The following is a 22416-nucleotide window of genomic DNA, read 5'->3' on the forward strand; positions in this document are numbered from 1 at the left end:
CTGTTACTTACTAGTGAAAAAAAAATACCACTAGACCGTAATACTAAGTGGCCACCCTTTTTTTCTTTTCTATTTGGCATTTTGGCATCATTGGGCTTTATAATTGAATTGGAATAAGAAATTGTTATTGCCACTTCAAAAATCTCATTTTATACTCCAAAATTTCTATATTTGGAAAGAAAAATAGACTTGTGAGAAGTGTATAATGAGATTTTTGCAGTACTAGTAACACTTTCCTTGGAATAAATGTCTTCTAACTTTGAGGTACATTAAAGGCAAAGGAAGTTGATTTTTTTTTTATGTTGAGAAGGTAAGAAGGTATCAAACAAGAAATAAACTTCTCCATTCTAATATCTCCTTTTTGGAGGGATTGCAAATGAAAAAGTTTCCTTCACAAGTAAATTCACCTTTGAACAAATAATATTGTCTACACTAAGAGAAAGGGGATGCACTTAGTCTCACAATGAGCTAACAATAATGTGGTTCAAATTTTCCTTTGACGAGAATCAAACCTAAAATCTCTCAATTAGGCCATCTCCAACCGAAGGGTCCAGAGAGTCAAAAATAACTCGAAAACCGTCTCCAACCGAGAACCAGGCCAAAGGGCTCGTGAGCCCCACTAGACAAAAAATGGCCAAAGGGTCAACCAGCTAGCCATCTTCAACTAGCCAGCTAGCTCGCTGGCTTGCCCTTTTTTTTTTCTTTTTTTTTTTCCTGTCCCAACCTATTTTTTGTTTTTTTATGCCCATCCCACTTTTCATTTCTTTTTTTTTTTTTTAATTTCTAATTTTTTTCCTACACCATTTCTCACATATTTTTCACCATTTCATACTATATTTCCTCATTTTATTTCAATTCTTCACATTCTATACTATAACCCTTTGGCCCTCGGTTGGAGATGGTAAGAAATATGGTCATGGCTAAAACGAGCTTTCTGACCAGCCTTCGGTTGGAGATGGCCTTACAAATAAAGAGGAATATCACTAGACCATAGTACTAAGTGGCTAGTAAATTCAGCTTATATCTCTACGTTGAACACATTTTCATTTCTGCCTTTAACTCTCGTTGGATATAATGAATGTTAGGAAAATTAATGAAAGGAGTTTGAAAACTTTGAGTTTTAACGATAAGGACAAAATAAAGGTTAAGGTGAATAGTACCAGGATTGACTTTTTAGTGTAAAAATGTGATTTTTCATTAAAGTAAACAGTACCGGAAGCTTTTGGTTAAAGTTCTCAATAATGTTTTATCCATTCTATTCATATCAAAAAAGGCCTTCCTTCTATGTTCATTGTTTCCACAAACCATCAACTCAAGCCCAAACAATGCAGAATCGGGCTATGCCCATTGACCATTGCGGTGTTGTCGTATTTGTATTCGTATTTGAAATTGTATTTTTTTAATGTCGTTGCGGCAGCACTATCAAACAAAGAACCAAAATATTCAAGATCAATAGATATTTTTAGGTGTGGTGAGGAACACCAAGTATAATAATACAATTTGTTGGAAACTTAAAAAAAATATATTCAATCAATTGTATTATCAAAGTTGGTATACTAGACTGTTTTTTAGCACACTGAAAATTTTTGCAAGATCAATCATGTGGATGTAAATTTCCGCCGTCTTCAATCTTGACAAAAATGCACCTACAAAACAATCAACACCTTTGATCAAAGACCTAAGTCTCACGCGCCCAGGAGGTGGGGGAGGGGGGTTAGGTCAACGGATCTCTGATGCCTAAGTTAGTTTCTATGAGAGAGTAAAGTGTTTAAGGCTGTTTAGGATTGCAAAAGCTTTTTCAATTTGGTAGAATGTGAGGTATTTATAGGGCTAGGGCCGGCCATATAGGGTTTAATAGAGAAATATTCCTAAATATTCTCAAGATATTTAATAGGAGATAATATCTTTAGATAATAGGGTAATAATCCTTAATTGAATTAAATTAGAATTACTTACTTGATTGGAGTCAATCTTCAATTAGGAATGTATTAAAGATAGGATTTGGATACTTAATCCTTATCTTTAATTCCTTGCCAAGGGTAGGTGAGATGTGGGCAGTTGTGTTCAGCTGCTGAATCTTTCAAGGATGTGAGCTACGCGTGGATGCATCTGAGAAGCCTGCCCATTTATTGAGGGCAAATTGTCCTTCTTGAATAAAAGTTCACGCGTCGCCTTTAGAATTTTTGGAATTATTTTAGGCTCTACAAATCACTTATGAATGGTGGAATGTGAGCAGTGTGTGCCACTCGGGCCCCACTGTTGCAATGTCTTGGAAGCTAAATTAAGCTCATGTTTATGGACTTAATTAAATAAATAATAAGCAAATGTTACTAACTACATCAGGATTAATGGTTATAATTGCTCATGTGCGTCCAAATTTCCAGAGAGAGAGAATGAAGTTCACAAGCCAAGCCATTGACCGGCCAGACACGACTCTGAAAATGCTAGGCCATGCAGAATACCTGATTTTTTAAGTTATTGACTGAATTTTTTTTTCTTTTGCGTGAGTTTTGGAGAGCTTTGAAAGTATGAAAGGGTGAACGAGTGAGTTTAGTGTGTGTTTTTCTACGATATAGACCACTCCACACTTTATGATGGAGAACAAATACCTTCATAAACAGAAATGGCATACCAAATGCTAACCGTAACTTCAATCGGCATGGTGCATGATGCCAATATAAATAGCCGAAGTGTTGGAGACCGGGAACGAAACACAACCTAGTTTTATCATACTAGACTCGTGTAGAATAAATAGGTTTGCCAATGTACGATAAATACATTTTGGCAAACCTATCGACTCTACAAAGTTCGTATGATAAAGCTATAATTTGTGTTTGGTTTCTGATCTCCAACACTTAGGCTATGGTGTCCTGCACCATGTCAACGGAAGTTATCTCTACTATTTGGTGTGTCTTTATTGTCTAGCTATTTCACATCGATGAGGAGGAGGGAGAAGAAAAGTAAGAAGATGAAGGGGAGGAATAAGAAGACGGTGGCAATGGTGGCGACAACGGCGACAATGGTAAATGATTTGTTTAGTATTTTTTTTGTTTTGCAACAAATATATATATAATATGTATTTGTATATAGATGATATGTATTCAGTTTTAGTAACGTGGTAGTGTTCTTTTGAATTTGATTCTCGAATTTGGTGAGCTTGTTTTGTCAAAAAGCTATAGAGCAGCAAAGCCAAGCACACCGAATTTGGAAATCAAATTCAAAAAACATTACCACCTTGCAAAAACAGAATACAACACATCATCAATATACAAAGACATATCTATAATGCATCCCCAGAAAATGAATATGTAAATACAAAATATAAATAAATAAATATATATATATATATATATATATATTTGTTACAAAACCAAAATGTAAGAAACAAAATATTCGCCATTGCCACCGCCGGTGTCTCCATTGCCACAATTTTCCTCTTTCTCCTCTTTCTCCTCCTTCTTAAGTTCAATAGTAAGCTTCTCATCTCTTACAAAATAATAAACGAACACATGTATAAAATTAATCATGTGAATAATTAAAACAAATTTTATCCAAAGAGAGACTTGGGACTTGGGAGGGTGGATTAGGAATGGACAACGGTTATAGCAGTCGAATTACCGTGATTATTTGTCAATAACCATTTAGATTAATACACGCATAATCATTTACCCATTGGATAATTTCATAAATGAGTATACTCATAACCATAACCATTTATAAACGAATAATTATAACCATAACCACACACTTATTTAACAATATCCGTTTACTCATTTATATTTACAAGTTGAAAATAAAGTAATATTTTATATTTGTTGTTAAGCTTCTCGGGCAGAGACTCTCTCTCTCCTCCCTCCACCGCCTCTCCTAATCTCTCCCTCCAATTTTGTAGATTATTTATCTCCTTTTGAATTTTGACTTCATTTTTATCTAGAGTTAGCTACAATTATGAATTTCTATATGGATCAGCGAGAATAGGTATCAATGCAGTCTTCCGTGATGTAGCTTAGAGAATTGGATCGGGTAAAAGGTCCGTGAAGCCGCGACGACGACGAGAAGTTACGGCAACTCGTTCACCGCCCCGGCGCTCGCAACCTTTTCAGTGATAAACAAGTTGGTTTCAGGACGATCGGGTAAGTCCTGCCGGGTGCATCAGTGGTGCAACCAGCTCTCGCCGGAGGTGGAGCAACGGGCCTTCACTCCTGAGGAGGATGAGATCATGGACGAGGCTCGCCAAGTACGGAAATAAGTGGGCCACCATCAACGACTGTATGAGCAATGCGATGTACTCGGCCTGGTACCCGTTTCTACCCACGGGGGTAATAGTAATAATCATACTCACTCGTTTCGTTTAAGTTCATGAATAAATAGTTATACCCGTAACACTTAAACATAACCGTTAAATATAAATGGACGAATAACCGCAGTTATTCATGCCCGCGGTTATTTTGCCCTTCCCTAGGTGGATCCATGAATGTGGAGGTGAAGGGCTATTGACGGCTCAATGCTGGAGAAAGTACTTGTGAATCCAACACAAAAAATAAATATTAAAAAAAAAAAAATGGTATTGGACAACAGATCGAGGTGGTCTGGTTGGATTCTAATATTTCAACTCCTTAATTAAGCACTATCTTATTCTTATACAACAAAATTAAAACACAAACGACGAATGATCCGACGCAATGACATATAACTACTCGAATGGGTTCCGTCGAACAATTAACAGAGAAGCCTCATACGTCAAGTAAACAAAGGAGATATATGCAAAGCTTTCGCTAACATTATTATACTTAGGGATACAACATTTTCTTTGCAAACCAACTAATAAAAACATATATTTTCTATCAATCTCTCATACATTTTCCAGTTTATTCACACTTACCAGTCACCCGACTTCACAAACAAAGGCCTGGACTGGCATCATTTTACTCTATCATTCTTTGTTCTTTGTTCTAGTACAGTATGGAAATTTTATCTCACAGGACCCGTGCAAGAAAGACGAAGCTAATTAAACGAAAACATTCATTTCAAAGAAACTTCAGAGGTGCAAGTACTGACAGGCAGATCAGTTGACGTGCATACCAGAGCCCTTTGCTGTAAATGTCTCAAGCTTTGTTCCATGCTGACTTGAACCATGTCAGCCAGCATTTTCTTTGCTTTACTGGACTGTTCATCACTGTCAATCTGAGAGATGATGTTGCATACAATGTTCTCCAGTGTGTCTGCCTGAAGCTCTGATCTGGGGTACGGAGAGTCCCTCAATAAGCGCAAAAGCATATGCGCTTTTGTCTGAGACTTGGGCGTGCCTTGAACTGTCAGCTCAAGAAGTCCAGGGATTACCCCGTCCTTAAGGATCGCTTCTCTATATCTGCACCTGTCACTTTGACACATTGTTAGTAGAGCACTTACAGCGTGCTCCCGACTTTGGAGCGATCCATTTTCAAGCACCTCAATCACTGCTAGCACTCCGCCTTCTTCAGATGTGAGGGCAGTTCTGCCCTCATCAAATCCCACCAGAGATTCTATCAGAGCACAGCATTTCTCAGCCGTTTTTGAAGATTTCTTGCAGGGTTTCAATAAGGAAACTATGGACGGAATTGGTTTTGCTTCAAGAATGATGCTAAGGTTTGCAGGGTGTGTGGAGAGATTGGAAAGCGCCATTACTGAATCGACTTTAGCTTGTGGGGTTCCATGTCTAAGGATTTCGACGAGAAGAGGAATGGCACCAGAAGCACCTATAACTGGCTTGTTGACTGCAGAAGCCGATAGGGTGAGTAGAGCTACAGTTGCATACTCCTGAAGGTTGCAACTTTGTGATGGAAGGAAAGTAATTATTGGTTCTAAAGCACCAGCTTCCACTATCTTAATTTTGTTCCTGAGAGACCAAATATTGAGAAGAAAAATCAGCAGCAGAAATACAAAGATTGTGGCAAAAATATTACAGCATCTAGAAAGTGAAACAAAAGCTGGGTAAATGTTAAGACAACACAATGGACAGGGATATCTAGAAAGCTGAAACCAAAAAGGTTTAAACTAATCGAAAGGCACAAATCCAATGAGAAAAAACACAATAAATGATGAATTAACATGATTTACCAAAAACAACAAAAAGACTTGGCCTTCCTGGCCAGAAATTAAATTCAAATTATCCAACCATCTTTCAATCTGAAAGGAAATATGCTCAACCAGTAATTTCATTAAACATAATGTGATTTCATTTATATCACTTGCATAAATGCCTGTTTCTCAAATTGCTTAGACTATGCGATATTCTATTCTAAACTAACCCTAATTTATGAAAGTGATTCAAACTCGGGATTAAAAGGGCACGCTGGTTTAACCCACGTTTGCGCTTAGTTACATTCCCATTTCTTTTTTATTTAATTACTAAAGTGTGATTTATATTTGGACTAAAGAAAAGGAAAGCATTATTAAAAATAAAAGAAAAAGAAAAAGAAAGCAACCAATAAACGTGCAAAAAGATTAAGAAGGAGGTATACGTAGTTGTCTTATTCCCCACTACACAAATTTTTTTTTAATTAAAATATGATAACTTGGGCGGTAAGATTCGTAAGAAAAAGGAGGAGATAGAGTAAGAAGCAAAGAACAAGGGAGCAACAACTCCTTGGATCCTACGGGCTTCTCGAACCCTGAAGCATCCAATTCCTTTCAATACAAGTCTATCATAATTCACAAAGCAATCACATTTGTTTTCTTAATATTTTGATTGGTTCTTATTTGCCTAACTTTCTAATGTTCCTTTTGGTTGCTACAAATATAAAACAATGCCCCTTAATCACGTGGTGGAGATCTTTCGTCGTGGCTGGAACATAATCCGGTACATCAAGTGTTATGACACAATTGGTTGAATTTTTTTAAGTACCCAACTACTTGTATTATGACACTTAATATATTAGATCGTGTTCATGTTTCCGTCACACTGAAAAATTTCTCCACTTCCAAACAAATATAATATATGTGTGTATTATACTTTCTTCCTTTAATTTCAATACTGTTTAAGCAATTATACCAGAATACTATTTTATAAGCAACCAAACGGGCATAGCTTCCAATTCCATAAGAAAATGGAGCATGGATGAGCATCATCTTCAAATCCTTTTTGTGGAGATATTAGAGATTATCATATCCTACCGTTCATCGTACAAGATCAGTTTTTGTCAGCTGCTATTTGTAATTAATTTTAAATAAAAAAATTTCAAACAATTTATAACCGCACGATATACAATGAATGGTTAAGATGTAAAGATATCTAAGATTCTCACCGTTTGGATCCGGATGGGATCCAAACCCATGAAGCATAACTTGATCGCATTATTTCTATCTTTTTGGTAACTCTGTGGACCTAATTATAACCAACCATTAAGTATCAACCCATTTAAATAAAACCCAAATGAAATTTATTTTGACAAATTCAGAACCAATCATCTTGAATGAAAATCTGACCGACAATTTAGCATATTGCTCCCCACTGTTTTCTCAGCAACCAATCAGATAAAAAGAAAAGATAATAAGGCAAAAGAGAAAAAGAAAAAATTTTTATAAAAGAGAATCCCCGAAGAGTAGTGCTACCATCAATTGTAACATATCTTTAATTGAGGTGCGATCGATTAACACATATGAATCTCATCTCTATTAAAAGTTGAAAGAAAGAGCATTTTGGATCTCGGAATAGGATACTAAATGATGAGATAAGTTTTTAGTGTATCGGACATCAAACCAATTGTATTTTTACATCTGATATACGGAACCTGTTTCTGTTATAAATTAATTATAATATTGATATTTTTCACCAAATTAGGAATCCTAAGAAGAAAATTCCACCCAGAAAATCCATACACAATTTCCAAGAAACTATAGTCACTAAATTCCATGATAAAAAAAGAAGATTATTATTTTAAAAAGAAAATAGAAAGAGTTCGGGGTACGTACGTCTCATCCTTGACGGCGAGGTTGAGGAGGGCGAGTAGGGCCGATTCATGGGACTCGGGCGAGTCGCAAACTCGGAGCATGGAGACGAGTGGGCCCACCGAGTCGGAGAGCTGGCGCCGACAGCGCTGCGAGGTCTTGGTGAGGCGCCGGATTTCCTGGGCGCCCTGGAGCTTGGAGTCCTGGTCGTCGGATTGGATGAGTTGCAGAGCGCGATGGACGGCTGAGGAGGAGGAGAAGGTGGAAGAGGGTGAGTCCGGAGTCGAATTGTGACCGTCGGATGATGAACGGGAATCCATTAAGAAGAGAGGTGATCGAAGTGAAGAGGTGGTGGTGGGTAAATTTAGTTGCGTGGGAGGTGGAGTTAGAAAAAACAGAGCGGAGGAAATATTTGAGTGGGGAAATTAGAGGCTGAGAAGCTCTGATAAGAGAGAGAGAAAGAGAGGAGGATTGGTGTTTAAGCAAACAGTTCGAAACTTTTATTGGAAAGCAACTTGTCTTCCGTCCCTTGAATTGTCTTTTGGAAATTTGCCGACTAGACTATAATGCACTATAGGTTTAAAATAACACCTGGTTGATGATAGTTTAGTGCTAATTTATTACTTGAATTATTATCTCAGTAAAAATTAGATCTTTGAATTAATTTTTTTAGTAAAATAAGTTCCTAAATTCATTAAAAATTGTTAATTCTATTCGTATTATTATATTCAAAGTTATTTTATCTAATTTTTCTTAAATTTAAGTTACTTAACACATTTTAGAGTGTAATACCATCATTTTCTCGCTTATAAGCCTTTAACATTTCATATAGGTTGCAAATCCAACCTCTAATTTACCCTCTAAAGTTAACTCTATACACTTGTTTTATAATAAAATTACCAATCTGCCCTCTAATGTGCATCACATGCAAGTAACGTAACTTAAATTGAAGGAAAATTAAATATAGTAGCTTCAAATCTAATATTAGAGATGTAATTGGCAGATTTTTATAATTCAATAACTGATTTTTTTGAAAAAAATAGTTTAGGAACCTAATTTTTACTTAAGTGATAATTCAGGAAATAAATTGGCAATTTACCCTTTAAAATAACTTAGCGTTTTAAGTTTTTTTTTTCTTGTTTTTTTTTTTACAAGACCATCTCTAATTCTTAGGCTAAAATTTTAAAATTTAGGTTTTGAACAAACTTAATCATTTTTCAATGGTTGGCCTAAAATAAGTTTTGGATTAAAACCTAAAATTTGGACAAACTTAACTCAAAATTTAGACCAGGATTAAAAGGTTGGGCCACCAAAATTTAGGTTTTAAACTAACCCAATCATTCTCCAATGGTTGGGTCTAAAATAAGTTTTAAATACATTAAATCTAACCGTTGAGATAACTGTAAGAAAATATCTACCGACCCACAATTAAATCCAACTGATGAAACAATTAAAACAATATTTAAATCAAAATTCACCAAAAAATTGTATAAATACATGTTTCATGAGGTTGGTTTAATGAATTTTCAACCTTTCTTGGAATCTAAATATTTTAAAGGTAAAATGTTCATAAAAATAAATTATGATAACTACATAATTAAAAAAAAAAAAAAACCAAAAAATCATTTTAGCCTAAATTCATTATTTAATAATCTCGAGCTAAAATTTTAACCCTTAACCTTTGGGGCAAAAAAACTGTTTTTGAGTTAAAACATAAATTTTTTAGATTAAAATTTTTAATTTTTAACCTACGGATTAGAGATGATTTGAAGTACTTATATATTTTGATTAAAAAGGTAAAATGCTTTTAATTGAAAGTGTGTTTTCAGCTTAAAGTGCTTTTAAAAATAGTTCTAAACGAGCAGTGACAATCGCATGGGGAGGTTAAATTATTTAGATTTATACCGAACGAGTTTGAAGTTGAAACGCAATGGAATAAGATCCTAATCAGTGTAGCAATTGGTCAGTACCAACTTTATAAAATAATAAAATATCTGGAAGCAATTGGTCAGTGTAGCGATAATCATGTGATTAGGAACATTTTTTTTTTTCTTTTTTGTGAAACAATGCGATTGGGAACTTTATTGTGCGGATGATAATGTTTGGCTGATTATGGGAACACGTGGCTATGCATGATTTGAGACTGGAATAGTCTAACTCTGGCTAAAACCAATTATTTAATCATTAAAAAATCATAGAGAAAATTGTGTATTGGAACACAGTTCGATACAACAAGTGTCATAATACAATTAATTTAATTATTTTTTCAAATTTCCAACCAATTATATTATTACACTTGTGACGCGTTTATGTAAGGGTAATCGAAATCAAAAAGCAAAAATGAATTTTGATTACAGAATACTCCAAAGTTTATCAAATATTGAGAAATAAAAAATTCACTCACGCAAATTTTGAAATCTAACTCCAAAATTTGGAATAATTGTCTTCCCTACTATTCGGTGGTATTTGAATTCTAGGTTATTAGGGAAATCCGAAATCGGGATGAAGTTTTCCTCCCCATTATACATTCATGTCTTTAAAATTTCAAGATTGCGTTTGGTAGTAACCCAACACCACCAACCGCTGCCCAGCAGAACCTTCCCTCTCACTTCCCTCTACCCTAAACACCTCCTTCTCCTATCCCACTCCTTATCCTCAAACCATCCTCCCCCAAACCCCTTCCCAAACACACTTTCATCTCCTCTTCCTCCGCGGCTTCCACTTCCACACCCATTCCCAATCTCACCCGACATCCCAATCCCCAATTTCCCCAACCCAACTCCAATGGGTCACCAGAACTGCCTCCTGCGACAACCTATCCACCCTTACACCTTACACCTTGACCATTACCACGACACCACCCTTACACCTTGACGATGACACCCGCAAGACCACCAATTCACTTCAACTCATCCGCCGACTCAATTTTAGTAATCATATTGATTTTTATTCTGATTTATATGAATTAGTAAACAACTTATATAATTCAATATTATTTCTAATCTGATTTTAGAAAATCTTCAACAGGAATTTAATTGTGATTCCACACTATTTCCTCTTCATCAATTCAATCCTCTCATTATGATTATGGCTTAGAAAACGAGACATTCTGATTACGGCTTAGTAAATGAGTCATTCTGATTACGGCTTAGTAAACGAGTCATTAGTGTACTGAACTGTATATCCGGCACACTAAATATCTATCCTAATCATGGTCCAAATAGTTAAAACTAAGACTAACTTTATCAAAAGATGGTGGTCCATGTTTTCTAGTTGGTTGAATAACAAAAGTTAAAATCTAAATTGGCCTCATCCAATGACACGACATCTTTAGGATTTAATTCAGAGTTCATCACGATGTTTGGTGACTTTTCCATTTTGGCATCTTTTCCTTATGGTTAGGCAAATTTAGGTATGTGATGGTTTACTTTGAGAAACATAATAGTATTTTGATCCTAACCATTTGAATCTTTTGATCAACAAATCTAGATTTTAGTGTCCAGAAAACCCACATCTAGATAAAAATAAATAAATAAAAAAAAGAAAAAAAAGAGAGACATTAGCTTTTGAGAAATCTTATTTGAACCCATATAACCTCATTTTACATCCAACTTAAATTTTAATTGTGAATTGTCTTTTTAGCCCTAGTGTGTAATTACCATCAAGTACAAGATGAAATAAACATAAAAATCAAAATTTACCAATAAACCCACATTCAATAATCACATCCTTACAATCACGCTATAATTCTTTTACGTTTTGTTTTGGTTAAAACCCTAAGACATTATTATAGAGAAAAATAAGCTCTTTTTGACATATGGATGATAATTTTGAAGTTTTAGATCCTCCAAATAAAGTATGAATCAATTTATGTTAATTTTTTTTATTTGATTTCAATTCTTTATTTTTAGGCTTTAGTGGCAGTTTTATACTGCCTACAAATAGGCTTGAAATCAATGATAATAAAGGTGGATGATGTGTTTTCTGGTATTTTGTTTCTCTGTCACCACATGTTCTAGGTTTTTCAAAGATCCATATATATGGCTAATCATCCTTGCCAAGGATCACCTTGGAGACAAGTTTTATTGGTAGTGTCCCAAAAAATATATGTCAAAACTGAATCTTTCTTGTTAAGAGGGAATAACCATCACTTGAAGAGAAAATTGAAATCAAATAATTGAATTGGGTAATTATACTTGGTAAAATCTCGTTGAAACAATAATTTGCTTAGAGCATCAGGTGCGAAAGAAACCCACACGATAACCAATCCAAATTTCTCACAATTCTCCACTAATTCAACCTCTAAATCACTACACTTTGTATGATTAGAAAATGCTAAATTTCTGCAAACTAAAATATATTTTGAATACCTCAACGCTTGGGTTGGTTAGGTGAAGAAAATGAGTTGTGAAATATGCAACAAAAGAATGATTAAACACGAGACAAATATGTAAGATATATTGTTTTCTTTACGTTTGAATGAGTTGTAGAAAATCGATTTTGTGTTTTTATTTTATCAATGGGTGTAAAGATAAACTTACATACTGAATTGGGTTTGTGAGAGTAGTTTAGGTAGAAAATTTGGGTTTAGAGCGATATTGATGATTTAATTAAAATTGATATGGATGTAAAGAGTAAGTTCGGTGTAGAAATAAGTTATATAGATTCAAATAAATTTTTTCTTAACTTTTTTTATATTTATTTATTTATTAACGAAAGGAACGTTACTAACTTATTCATTAAGATGAAAAAAAACAGTACGATATTCAGTAACTTGGTTAATAGAAATTCTTACATCGAAATACGTTATCCAATTAGTTCGGTTGTAAATCTATGAAGTTTAAATACATATATGTGAAATCCAAATCAATATGAGTTCAAATATAATATTAGATTTTTTTTTTTTTGGGTCAAATGGAATGTTAGATTTGGTAAGTGTATAAATTCAAGTTTTGGAATATGACCAATAAAAAAAGCAAAAATTGTAGACCATTTGGGGCCTCTTATTATTAGATTTATTTTTGGGGCCTCATAAACTTGGGCTCAATCTAACAGTATGACTTTTAACTAATTCCTCCATTCTTTAGAAATGATCAGTCCATGGACCATATTTCAAGTAAACTGAAATTCTTGGACTAGTTGGCTAATCTAGCATGCACTTCCTAACATTAAGTAGCCCAATATTTTTTCGTTAGATTATATAGATCTAACGTGTATCGGTGTTTGTTCCGAGTTAGTGAATCTACTTGATTGTAGCCACATGCATGTTGAAATTTTCCGTAGCCTCTCCGGATCCAAAAGGAGTGGATAACCGTGGCTTGTCAACAGTTGTCCTCCTTTTTTTTTTTTTGAAAAAAAAAATGTATATTGGTAGTTGACCATGTCTCTTTTCTAAAATATGGATCAAGAACAAAACAAATGGATTCTCTATGAATGGCACTAGTGCAGTGACTTATAGATCAAGAAGGATAATTAATTAGGTCACAACATTTTCATAATTAAAGGAAAAATACAAATTGTAATTGTTAATTCATTGCCAACTTCCCTGTAAGACAAAGCTTTTTCTTTGCCTACATATATAGTTGTTCTTGTTTTTATTGTCACATATTTTTCTAGCTATTTGAAGTACTACTCAATAATTACTTTGAGCTTGAACTTGTGTCTCTCTGAGATGATGAGAGGATGGCATCAATGGCTTCTTTCACTTGAGAAATATCAGGAGCTTTCCTGCCTTGAACGGGCCAAAATTCATCGGTTGCCAACACCTAAATCATCAAATCTCACATATATAAGCGCTCTAGTATATAGTTGAAGGCATGCAATAGAAACATTAATTTACAAGGAAATTATATATTTGATGTCACACCTTGACTTGTAGTTGAAGAAATTTAACATAACTGATCGCTTTCTCTAACATGGTGACCAAATCAACCTGCAAATATACAAAAATATAATATAAACTTGAAAACCCCAACTTTACAAGACATTATTTCATATGTTGAAGAAAAATACATAAGCTAGTTAAGAAATTAATCCACCTTGCAGCCATTGGGCACCAGTTCTTGCAATATCTTAAGCCGCTCGCTAATCCGCTCTCTTCGATTCTGAAAGACAGATATTCTTTCATCATTATAAATTCCATTTCATATAGTTTGCTTAAGTTGCACTCAACGAATCAAAACTACAACAGATCAAGCAAACCTTGGCTGCAATACTTTGGGGGTCCTTTGAGGGACTTGTTGATGACTTGGGTTTGGGCTTCTTAGTTGCACCACTGCATTGCTTCTTTGAAGGTTGCATGCTCTCTCCCTGTCAACAAATTTCTTCTATATCAAGGCCATTATTTGTGGTGCACAATTGAAACTATACAAGTTACATGACAATGTTAACTTCCGTTTTAGCAAAAATCTACTGTTAATCTAGACGGCATATTTTAGCAACAATCAACTTGATATATTATATAGTCGAGCTTGACATTTGTCGAACATAACATATGCTAAATTGTTCAATAAGAATTCGTATCGCACGACTAACCAAGTTAATTTTCAGAACAAAATAAGAGAAGAAAAAGAAGCAGCTAACCGTAATGGGACGCTTGTGAAACCCCGCTTTTTGCTCGTCCGGTTCCTGGAAGCTATCAGATGCTTCAGAGTGTAACCATCCATAAGCCTCATGAACCCCATGATCTTCTTTTGAGGTGTTGGGGATGGAGCTGCTGTAATTGCTAGCCGTCTGTAAACAACTAAAATCGCCCGAAAGACTTGGGTCACCGATGCCAGCCATCTGATTCCACTGGCTATAACTACCATGATACAAATCACTATCGCAGTCATCTTTGCTGGTACTACTATTCAAGTAAATGCTTTGAGAACTCCGCTTGTTTTTATCAAAACTAAGCAAAGATTCACCACTGTTGTAGTACCCACTTTTGAAGTTAATGAGATGATCAGGTTGGTAATTAGATGTGGCTCTAAACACAAATCCATCAGAAAGATCTGAAACTTGAAGGGACTCATGAGTGCATGAGTCATGAGGAGTAGACATTCTAATGTCCTTGGCTAGTGCCATTTCTAGAGAGAGAGAGAGAGTAGAATGAGGCTACAGTAAACTACTAAACTAGCTGATCAAGTAGTTAGTTAGCTAGGCACGCATATGCGGAATGACACGAAGAGTGGAAACCCTATTTGTAGGGATTCAAACGAAAAGGTAATATATACATATATATATGTCATTGGTTATGGGTCTGATTGAATTATCATTAATTAAATAAATAATTAAAATGTGTGACACTGGAAGTAGCTATCTAGCAAAACCTAATTAATTACATTCCTAATGGGATCAAGAAAAGTGTATAAATTAACTAATATTGTGGAGATTGAGATGTTTGTACGGTGTTCATCTTTGATTATAGGTGAAAGGTCATAAGTTCTAGTCTTACAGATAACAATGACGTATTATATTTGTATTGTGTTCGATACTTAGTTATGTGCTTGATTCATTGTACTGCCTAACTTAAATCACTCCCTTGGAGTAAAAATATCCTTCTCTCGTTAGAGTAGAATATCTTTCTATAAAAATAAAAGAACAAAAACTAATATTGCTGTAAATAATAATTAATTAATATTTTTGTATTGGGATTGTTAGCTGGCAGAAGTGAGGAATTAGATAGGGAGAAGATTAGAAGAAGATAATTTTTCTCAGAGGAAAAGCATGCAGCAGAAGGGTCGCCGGATCTTTCGCCATCCCACGTCGCTGAGATTCCTCCCAGAATTCATATATCACCGTTCCTCCGGAACCTGGACCACTTTAACGTAGCTTCCTACCAGCTTTTCCCTTCTCTCCCATCGGCACGTGGATTCCGGCTGTATTTTATTTGTTTTAATACTATTTTTTACATTCTATTTCTATTTCTATATATAATAATGCATTCGTTATATAAATATATGCTGGTCACTGAATTGGATACAGTTATTGCATGGCCATTTACATTAGGGTATTATCTGGTTTTTAGTTTTTCTTCTCGATTACGAAGCTTAAGCTAAACTTTAAACCCTTCGGTACGCCTAAAGCCAAATTGTCAGTCAATATTTCAAAGTAGGGTTAGCGCCCCACCACTAGTGACACTAATAATTTTCCAATTTAGTAAGTTGGGTAAAAATTTGATTTCTATCTTAAAATGTATCGGTGTAATTATAAATAAAAATGATTTTTTTTTGGTCAAAAGAGCATCATTCATTAAACTATATAATATTGGGTAAAGCCAACCAACCAAATAAATAGATAAGCAAAAAACCTACAACAAATTGGGAAAGCTAAACAGACCCAGTAGATAAAAAAAAGACAATCAGCATAACCCTAATTCCTATCTTACAATGGCAGAATGTTGTTGCCGCTGCCACGAACGCCTTGCCAGCAGCCACCAAGGCAGCTGCAGTGGAGAAATTAACAAAGTGTTGACCAAGGCTTCGCAACGCAAAAGTTTCAAACTCGCAGCAGCAAAACAAATCCCAACCTAAGCTCGACATTAGAACCGCCACACTAAGGGAGAGCCACCAGATCCAAAACACCTTCACATAAATGAGATTGTTTAATATAATTAGTTGTAATTTATTTTATCAAGTTTTTATTAAAAAATTGCATTCTTCAACAATTTCGATGTTTGGATATGTTGAGATGTGGTAACCAGAAGATACGCTATATTTTCATTCTTTTATGATCTGAGATAGCAAAATCACTCATGCATATTGGTTTCCAACAATTTGAAACGTTTTGTATAAGAGAGTGAATTCGTCATGTCTTTGAGTCTTTTTCATCAATGACATGTTTTAGTTGTAAATGAATTGCCCAACTGAAAGCCTGTATCCCACATCTTGATACAAGTTGAGACTAAATTAAACTAAGCATTCCCTCAAGTCAAATAACATGTAAAGAATATTTACATGCACTGAATATTTGGCTGCCTGTCAAACAAAGTTGGCATCCTTTTGTATATATATGTTTTATAAACCCATTGAAGATCATGGTCCACATGCATATGTTGCGTCTTTGACAAAGACATATGGGGGGAGGAAAAGGGAAACCCCAAGCTGGCATCGGAAGAAGAGAAATTCCTTGTCTCAAGGAGATTGTGTTGTTCCTTACCTTGAATCTCTCACTTTCTTTTTGGTCCGAATCAACATCTATTTATTACACAACAAATCATATCTCTCTCTATATATCCAATAATTAAGATCTATATTGAGGCTTATTTTCAGTTACGACACATGTACTCTTCGCAAAATCTCATTATACTCCCTACATGTTATGTGTCTTTCTTTACAATTTGCATTTTTTTTAGTGTCCCACTTTACCCTCTACACTATATTATCTCACTTTAAATTACCCTTCCTCAGTGTTTTACTTTACCCTATTTCGTCAAATAAGTTAAGAGAGTCATTAATTACATTGAGGTGACATGGACAATTTAGTCTTTTCAACTATGTTGGTTGTGCGGTATGTGAGATGTTAGTGGAACCCATGGTTAATGGAGGTGGATTAAGCTCATGCTAGGGTTTCATTTCTGTAGATTAAGAGAAAAATATAAGAAGAGAAAGTTAAATTTCAAGATTCACGAATCAATTTCGATGTTTTTGGATGTTTTTGCAATGATTATTAGGGAAAATCTTTACATCTATTGCTATCCTCTTCTTTAATTTTCTTAACATTGAGAAACCAAACCTTGGTTTGAGTTTTCTTCCACATCTTTGCACTCATGGGTCTTACTAATATAGTTGAAAAGACTACATTGTCCATGCTATGTTGGCGCAATTAACGGTTCTTTTTAACTTATTTGACGAAAGAGGGTAAAGTGAGACATTGAAAAAGAGTGCAGGTGTTAAAGTGAGACAACATAGAATCTAGGTAGTAAAGTGGAATATAAAGTGTGTGTGTAAGTGATAAGTGATAAAGTGAGTCAATATAGAGTACGTAGAGACTAAAATGAAATTTAGTGAAGAGTACTAGAAAAATAAGCCTTATTTTAATGCCCTTTCCCTTAAGTCCTTGCTGGTTCATAATCCTAATTCCATAACCTCTAAGAAGACTATTTATTGATTCCATCTGGCAGTTTAAGTTTCTAATCATTCTTTAATTATATGTTTAGCACAGGTCAGAACTGGTCCCAGTTCTTGGTTAAAGATTGAATTTGTCCTCTCTATCTTATATTATCTCTATTATATTGGTTGATAGGAAATAGGGTAAAGTACAAAAAACTACCTCAATTATTAGTGTCATGACACTTTCATACCTCATCTTTTAAAATTGACAATGTCATACCTCATCTTACGAATTTGTGCCAATGTTATACCTTCCGTTAGCTTGGCATGAATTTCTCAGTTAAATGCTGACGTGGCTTGATTCAGGGCCCACTTTCTATTTAAAAAGTAATAAAATATTATTAAAAACTAAAAAAAAAAGCATTTAATATTTTTTAAATATTAAAATAATAAAGAAAAGTTAAAAAAAAAAAAACAAAACAAAAAACAAAACATTTTGTCCCTTTCCCCCCTCCCTCCCCCATCTACCTGCTGCAAGCCTTCAACCCATAAACAAAAGAAGAAAAAAAAAAACAAAAAAAAACTTCATCCCTTCCCACCCTCCCACCTCGTGTCCTCCCTCCCCCATCTACCTACTGCAAGCCTGCAACCCAGAAAACAAAAGAAGGAAAAAAAAAAAACAAAAAAAAAAAACTTCATCCCTTCCCCCTCCCCTATCTACCTACTGCAAGCCTGCAACCTGGAAAACAAAAGAAGAAACAAAAAAAATAATAATTTCATCCTCTCCCCCCCCCCCCCACCCCCCTCGGGCGTCCTCCCTCCCCCATCTACCTGCTGCAAGCTAGAAAACAAAAAAGAAGGAAAAAAAAAATACTTCATCCCTTCCCACCCTCCCCCTGCGTCCTTCTTTCTTCTCCCCCTTCCCCCCCCCCCCCCCCCAACCAAGCCCCTACCTACAACCCAGAATAATAATAATAATAATAATAATAATCCTAGTTCGTCTTCCCCTTGCATCCATCCTCCGCACCCAGCCTTGCACCCACCCAACCTCGCACCCACCCTTGCGGAATCGGCCTGGCGAATGGGATCTGGGGTTGCAGAGGGGGTTGATTTGTTTTTAGGGGGGGGGGATGAACTGGGTTGTGGTTTTTTTTTTTTTTTTTTTTTTTCTTCTTCTTCTTCTTCCAAGGGGGGGGGGGTTGGGGGTTGATGGGTTTTCAAATTTTTTTTTTTTGTTTTGTTTTTTTTTTGGTTGAAGATTACACAGGGAAGAAAGAAGATAGGGAGAGAAAGAAGGGGGGAGGGGGTGGATGGGACGAAAGGTTTTGATTTTTGTGTGTTTTTTTTTTTTGTTTTTTTTGTTTTGTTTTTTGTTTTTTAACTTTTCTTTATTATTATAATATTTAAAAATATTAAATGATTTTTTTTTAGTTTTTTTAAATATTTTTTAAAATTTTTAATAGAAAGTGGGGTATGGATCAAGCCACGTCAGCATTTAATTGACAAATTAACGGCTGGCTAACGGAAGGTATAACATTGGCACAAATTCGTAAGATGAGGTATGACATTGTCAATTTTAAAAGATAAGGTATGAAAGTGTCGTGACACCAATAGTTGAGGTAGTTTTTTGTACTTTACCCTAGGAAATAATATTCATTAGATAAATTTTAACAGTACATTAAAGATGTTGACAAGTAAAAAATACTAAATATAAAAGTAATAATCTCAAAAGTAAAACTTAAGGAGGAACAAAACCACATAAGTGTAAGAGCAGCTCCAGTGGACAGGGGACCTCTTCAACCCAATCCCCTCCCTTCTTTGCTCCAGCCCACACGGGCGATTGGGCTGGGTTGGGGGGGGGCTCGTGTGAGAGGGGAGGCACAAGTCCAAGGCCCAAGCGCCTGAGGGATCTTTGATGCAAGGCTAACGTTAGGATGATGTCAGCCACGTTATAAAATTTTTTGCGTCAGGCGCATGCATCACACCAGCTCGTAGTGGCGCGTCACCGACTAGATTTCAGTCGGTGGGGCCCGCAGTTTGGATTCGGATATGTTACTGTTCTGGGTGCCACGTGGCACCCTCAAGGCCGTTGGATTTCAATGAAATTTTTTTTTTAGACCCGTTGGATTTCCAACGGTAAAAAAAAAAAATTCAAACCTCCCCCAATAGCTGGATGATGTGGTACAATCTCAGCTATTGGATTCCATATCAACGGTCCACGTTATTCGCCTTTAAAAAAAAATTTAAAAAAAAAAAGGGAAAAAAAAATCTGATATGTTACCGTTGTACCACGTGGCACAATATGGAGGGTTGGATTTCAAATTTTCTTTAATCCAACTACAAATATTAATTAAGTTAATAAAAATTTAATAAAAAATGAATAAAAATCTGAAAAAAATTAAAAAAAAATGATTTTATTTTTCTATAAATACCTTATCATTATCTTCCACCTTACACCACAATTTCATATTTTCTCAAATACTTTCAACCACATTCCAATCTTTCTCTCAAAGTTTCAATATACTTTTGTTTCCAACCTAATCCTTTATTTTTCCTCCATATAACCCACCATCCATTCTAAGAAATCACACACCAAAGTCAAAATATCTATCCTTATTCATAGTTTCTGCATCCTTCTTACAGTGTCTTCTTCAAGGATGTTGTGGGAAATCGATGGGCAAGAGAAATAATTGTTTAAGTAAGGGGAAGAAATGTTCAATCTCCAAGGGGTGAAAATGAAATAGAAGAGGATGAGGATGAGGAGCGTAGAAGGAGAGATGACGAAGCAAGAAGCCAAAGAGCCTCACATTCCCGTCGAGTCATCCAAGTTGTGGCTAAGATCTCCAGGCCCAGCCGTTCCGCAAACATTGATAGAAGCAGGCAACGACAAGGTAAGGATCTTTTGGACGGTTATTTTGTTTGTAACAGTGAATTCCTTGATATGTACTTTAGACATCTTTTTAGATTGGAAAGACATTTGTTCAACAAAATCATGATTGCTGTTTGCAACCATGATTCTTACTTTGTGCAAAAGAATGATGTTTTTGGTGTCATGGGTCTCCTTCCTGAGCAAAAAATTATTCTTGCCTTACAGATGCTTGCATATGGAGTATTTGCAGACCAAGTGGATGGGGAAAATAACCATTCTTGAGTCATTGATGAGGTTTTTCTCCGTAATCGAATCTGTTTACACCAAAGAGTACCTCAGGAGACCTACGACAATGGACTTGCAAAGACTTCTAAACAAGGGTGAGATGCTCCTGGCATGATTGGAAGCATCGACTGTATGCATTGGACCTGGAAAAACTGTCCAAGTGCATGGCAATGAGCTTATGGGGACAAAAAATGAGCAAAAACTATCATTTTGGAGGCGGTGGCATCATTTGATACATGGATTTGGCATGCTTTTTTCGGTGTTCTGGGAGCTGAAAATGACCTCAATGTCATTGCCCAATCCCCAGTGTTCAACGATGTCTTGCAAGGAAAAGCACCAAAAGTCACGTATATTGGGTCAATGGACATAAGTACCATGAAGCATACTACCTAGTAGACGACGTTTACCCAAGGTAGACATTGTTTGTCAAAATAGTGCCACGTCCTGTAAGTGAAAAGGAAAAACACTTTGCAAGCTGTCAAGAGGGGTATAGGAAAGATGTGGAGCATTGTTTTGGTATCCACCAAGCTCGTTGGACGATTGTCAGGGGTACTGCCAAATTGTTTGATTTAGAGTCGCTTCAATCCATCATGATGACGTGTATCATTCTTCACAACATGATTGTGGAGGATGAGTATAATTATGATGTCGTTGATGAATATGAGCCAGACACAATGAACAATTCCAGAACACAAATATATTGTGCTCATGACGCCACCGAAGAACTCGTGCAACATGAGCCATTAGAAAGGGATGGACGTTACAATGAAAGGCTCATTCAACGATATACTTCACTTCAATCCTCATACTATCACAAAGCTCAACAAATTGACTTGATAGAGCACCAGTGGGAATTGAAACAAGCTCAAGAAACTTAAGTTCATTTAGTATGTTTTTTTTCTATTTGGTGTGTTTATGTAAATTTAGCGAAATCTATCATAAAAAATTGTCCTTTCGAATAATGGCACGTGGTGCAACGAGATGGATTAAAAATGACACACCCCGACCGAGATCGGAGCGTGCTGGCCGTCACACGAAGGTGACGCAGCCATGTGCACGTGCGGAAACTAATAAGATAGTAGTATAAAAGTACGAATAATTTAAAAACTAGCATACAAAGTACTAAGACAAGTGCTAGCGTAAGTGAGATACAAATTCAGAGCAAGACTACAGCAGTCCAAAAGAAAAGTTGCGACAAAAGTACACCCGAAGGTGACCCTACGCTGGTGAGTGTCTGTCAGAAAAGCCGAAAGAACCCTCTGGGAGACCACCGAACCTGCTAAGTAACTAGAACCTGGAGGG

At 35.6% G+C, this 22416-nt stretch overlaps 2 protein-coding genes and 1 long non-coding RNA gene across 3 annotated transcripts; 1 reads left to right on the forward strand and 2 right to left on the reverse strand.

Annotated features, from left to right (window-relative positions):
• The first annotated feature begins 2668 nt into the window (after positions 1 to 2668).
• On the forward strand, positions 2669 to 4424 carry LOC148694471 (uncharacterized). The gene is made up of 2 exons (XR_015966904.1): positions 2669 to 3022; positions 3970 to 4424. It is a non-coding gene; the product is annotated as an uncharacterized LOC148694471 (long non-coding RNA).
• Positions 4425 to 4760: 336 nt separating this feature from the next.
• On the reverse strand, positions 4761 to 8481 carry LOC137739743 (U-box domain-containing protein 17). Its single transcript, XM_068479432.2, has 2 exons — positions 7951 to 8481; positions 4761 to 5875 (listed from the first exon to the last, which is right to left on the reverse strand). The coding sequence occupies exons 1-2, from the start codon at positions 8244 to 8246 to the stop codon at positions 5023 to 5025; spliced, it is 1149 nt and encodes a 382-aa protein (XP_068335533.2). The 5' UTR covers positions 8247 to 8481; the 3' UTR covers positions 4761 to 5022.
• A 4937-nt stretch (positions 8482 to 13418) lies between these two features.
• Positions 13419 to 15002, reverse strand: LOC137738937 (putative transcription factor bHLH086). The gene is made up of 5 exons (XM_068478402.2): positions 14509 to 15002; positions 14128 to 14235; positions 13965 to 14030; positions 13793 to 13858; positions 13419 to 13691 (listed from the first exon to the last, which is right to left on the reverse strand). The coding sequence occupies exons 1-5, from the start codon at positions 14992 to 14994 to the stop codon at positions 13566 to 13568; spliced, it is 852 nt and encodes a 283-aa protein (XP_068334503.2). The 5' UTR covers positions 14995 to 15002; the 3' UTR covers positions 13419 to 13565.
• Positions 15003 to 22416: the final 7414 nt, after the last annotated feature.

The sequence above is a fragment of the Pyrus communis genome, chromosome 9, assembly GCF_041283825.1.
Source record: "Pyrus communis isolate YQ-2024b chromosome 9, ASM4128382v1, whole genome shotgun sequence".
In the NCBI taxonomy this organism is placed as follows: domain Eukaryota; kingdom Viridiplantae; phylum Streptophyta; class Magnoliopsida; order Rosales; family Rosaceae; genus Pyrus; species Pyrus communis.

Bases quoted from the DNA above. Each gene is read 5' to 3' on its own strand.
- LOC137739743 (XM_068479432.2), bottom strand. From the start codon at position 8,246: ATGGATTCCCGTTCATCATCCGACGGTCACAATTCGACTCCGGACTCA. The intron at 5,876-7,950 runs GTACGTACCCCG...TTGGTCTCTCAG, and splicing joins CTCGCCGTCAAGGATGAGAC to GAACAAAATTAAGATAGTGG.
- LOC137738937 (XM_068478402.2), bottom strand. From the start codon at position 14,994: ATGGCACTAGCCAAGGACATTAGAATGTCTACTCCTCATGACTCATGC. The intron at 14,236-14,508 runs GTTAGCTGCTTC...ATTTGTTGACAG, and splicing joins TTCACAAGCGTCCCATTACG to GGAGAGAGCATGCAACCTTC. The intron at 13,692-13,792 runs GTGTGACATCAA...TTGATGATTTAG, and splicing joins TTCTTCAACTACAAGTCAAG to GTGTTGGCAACCGATGAATT.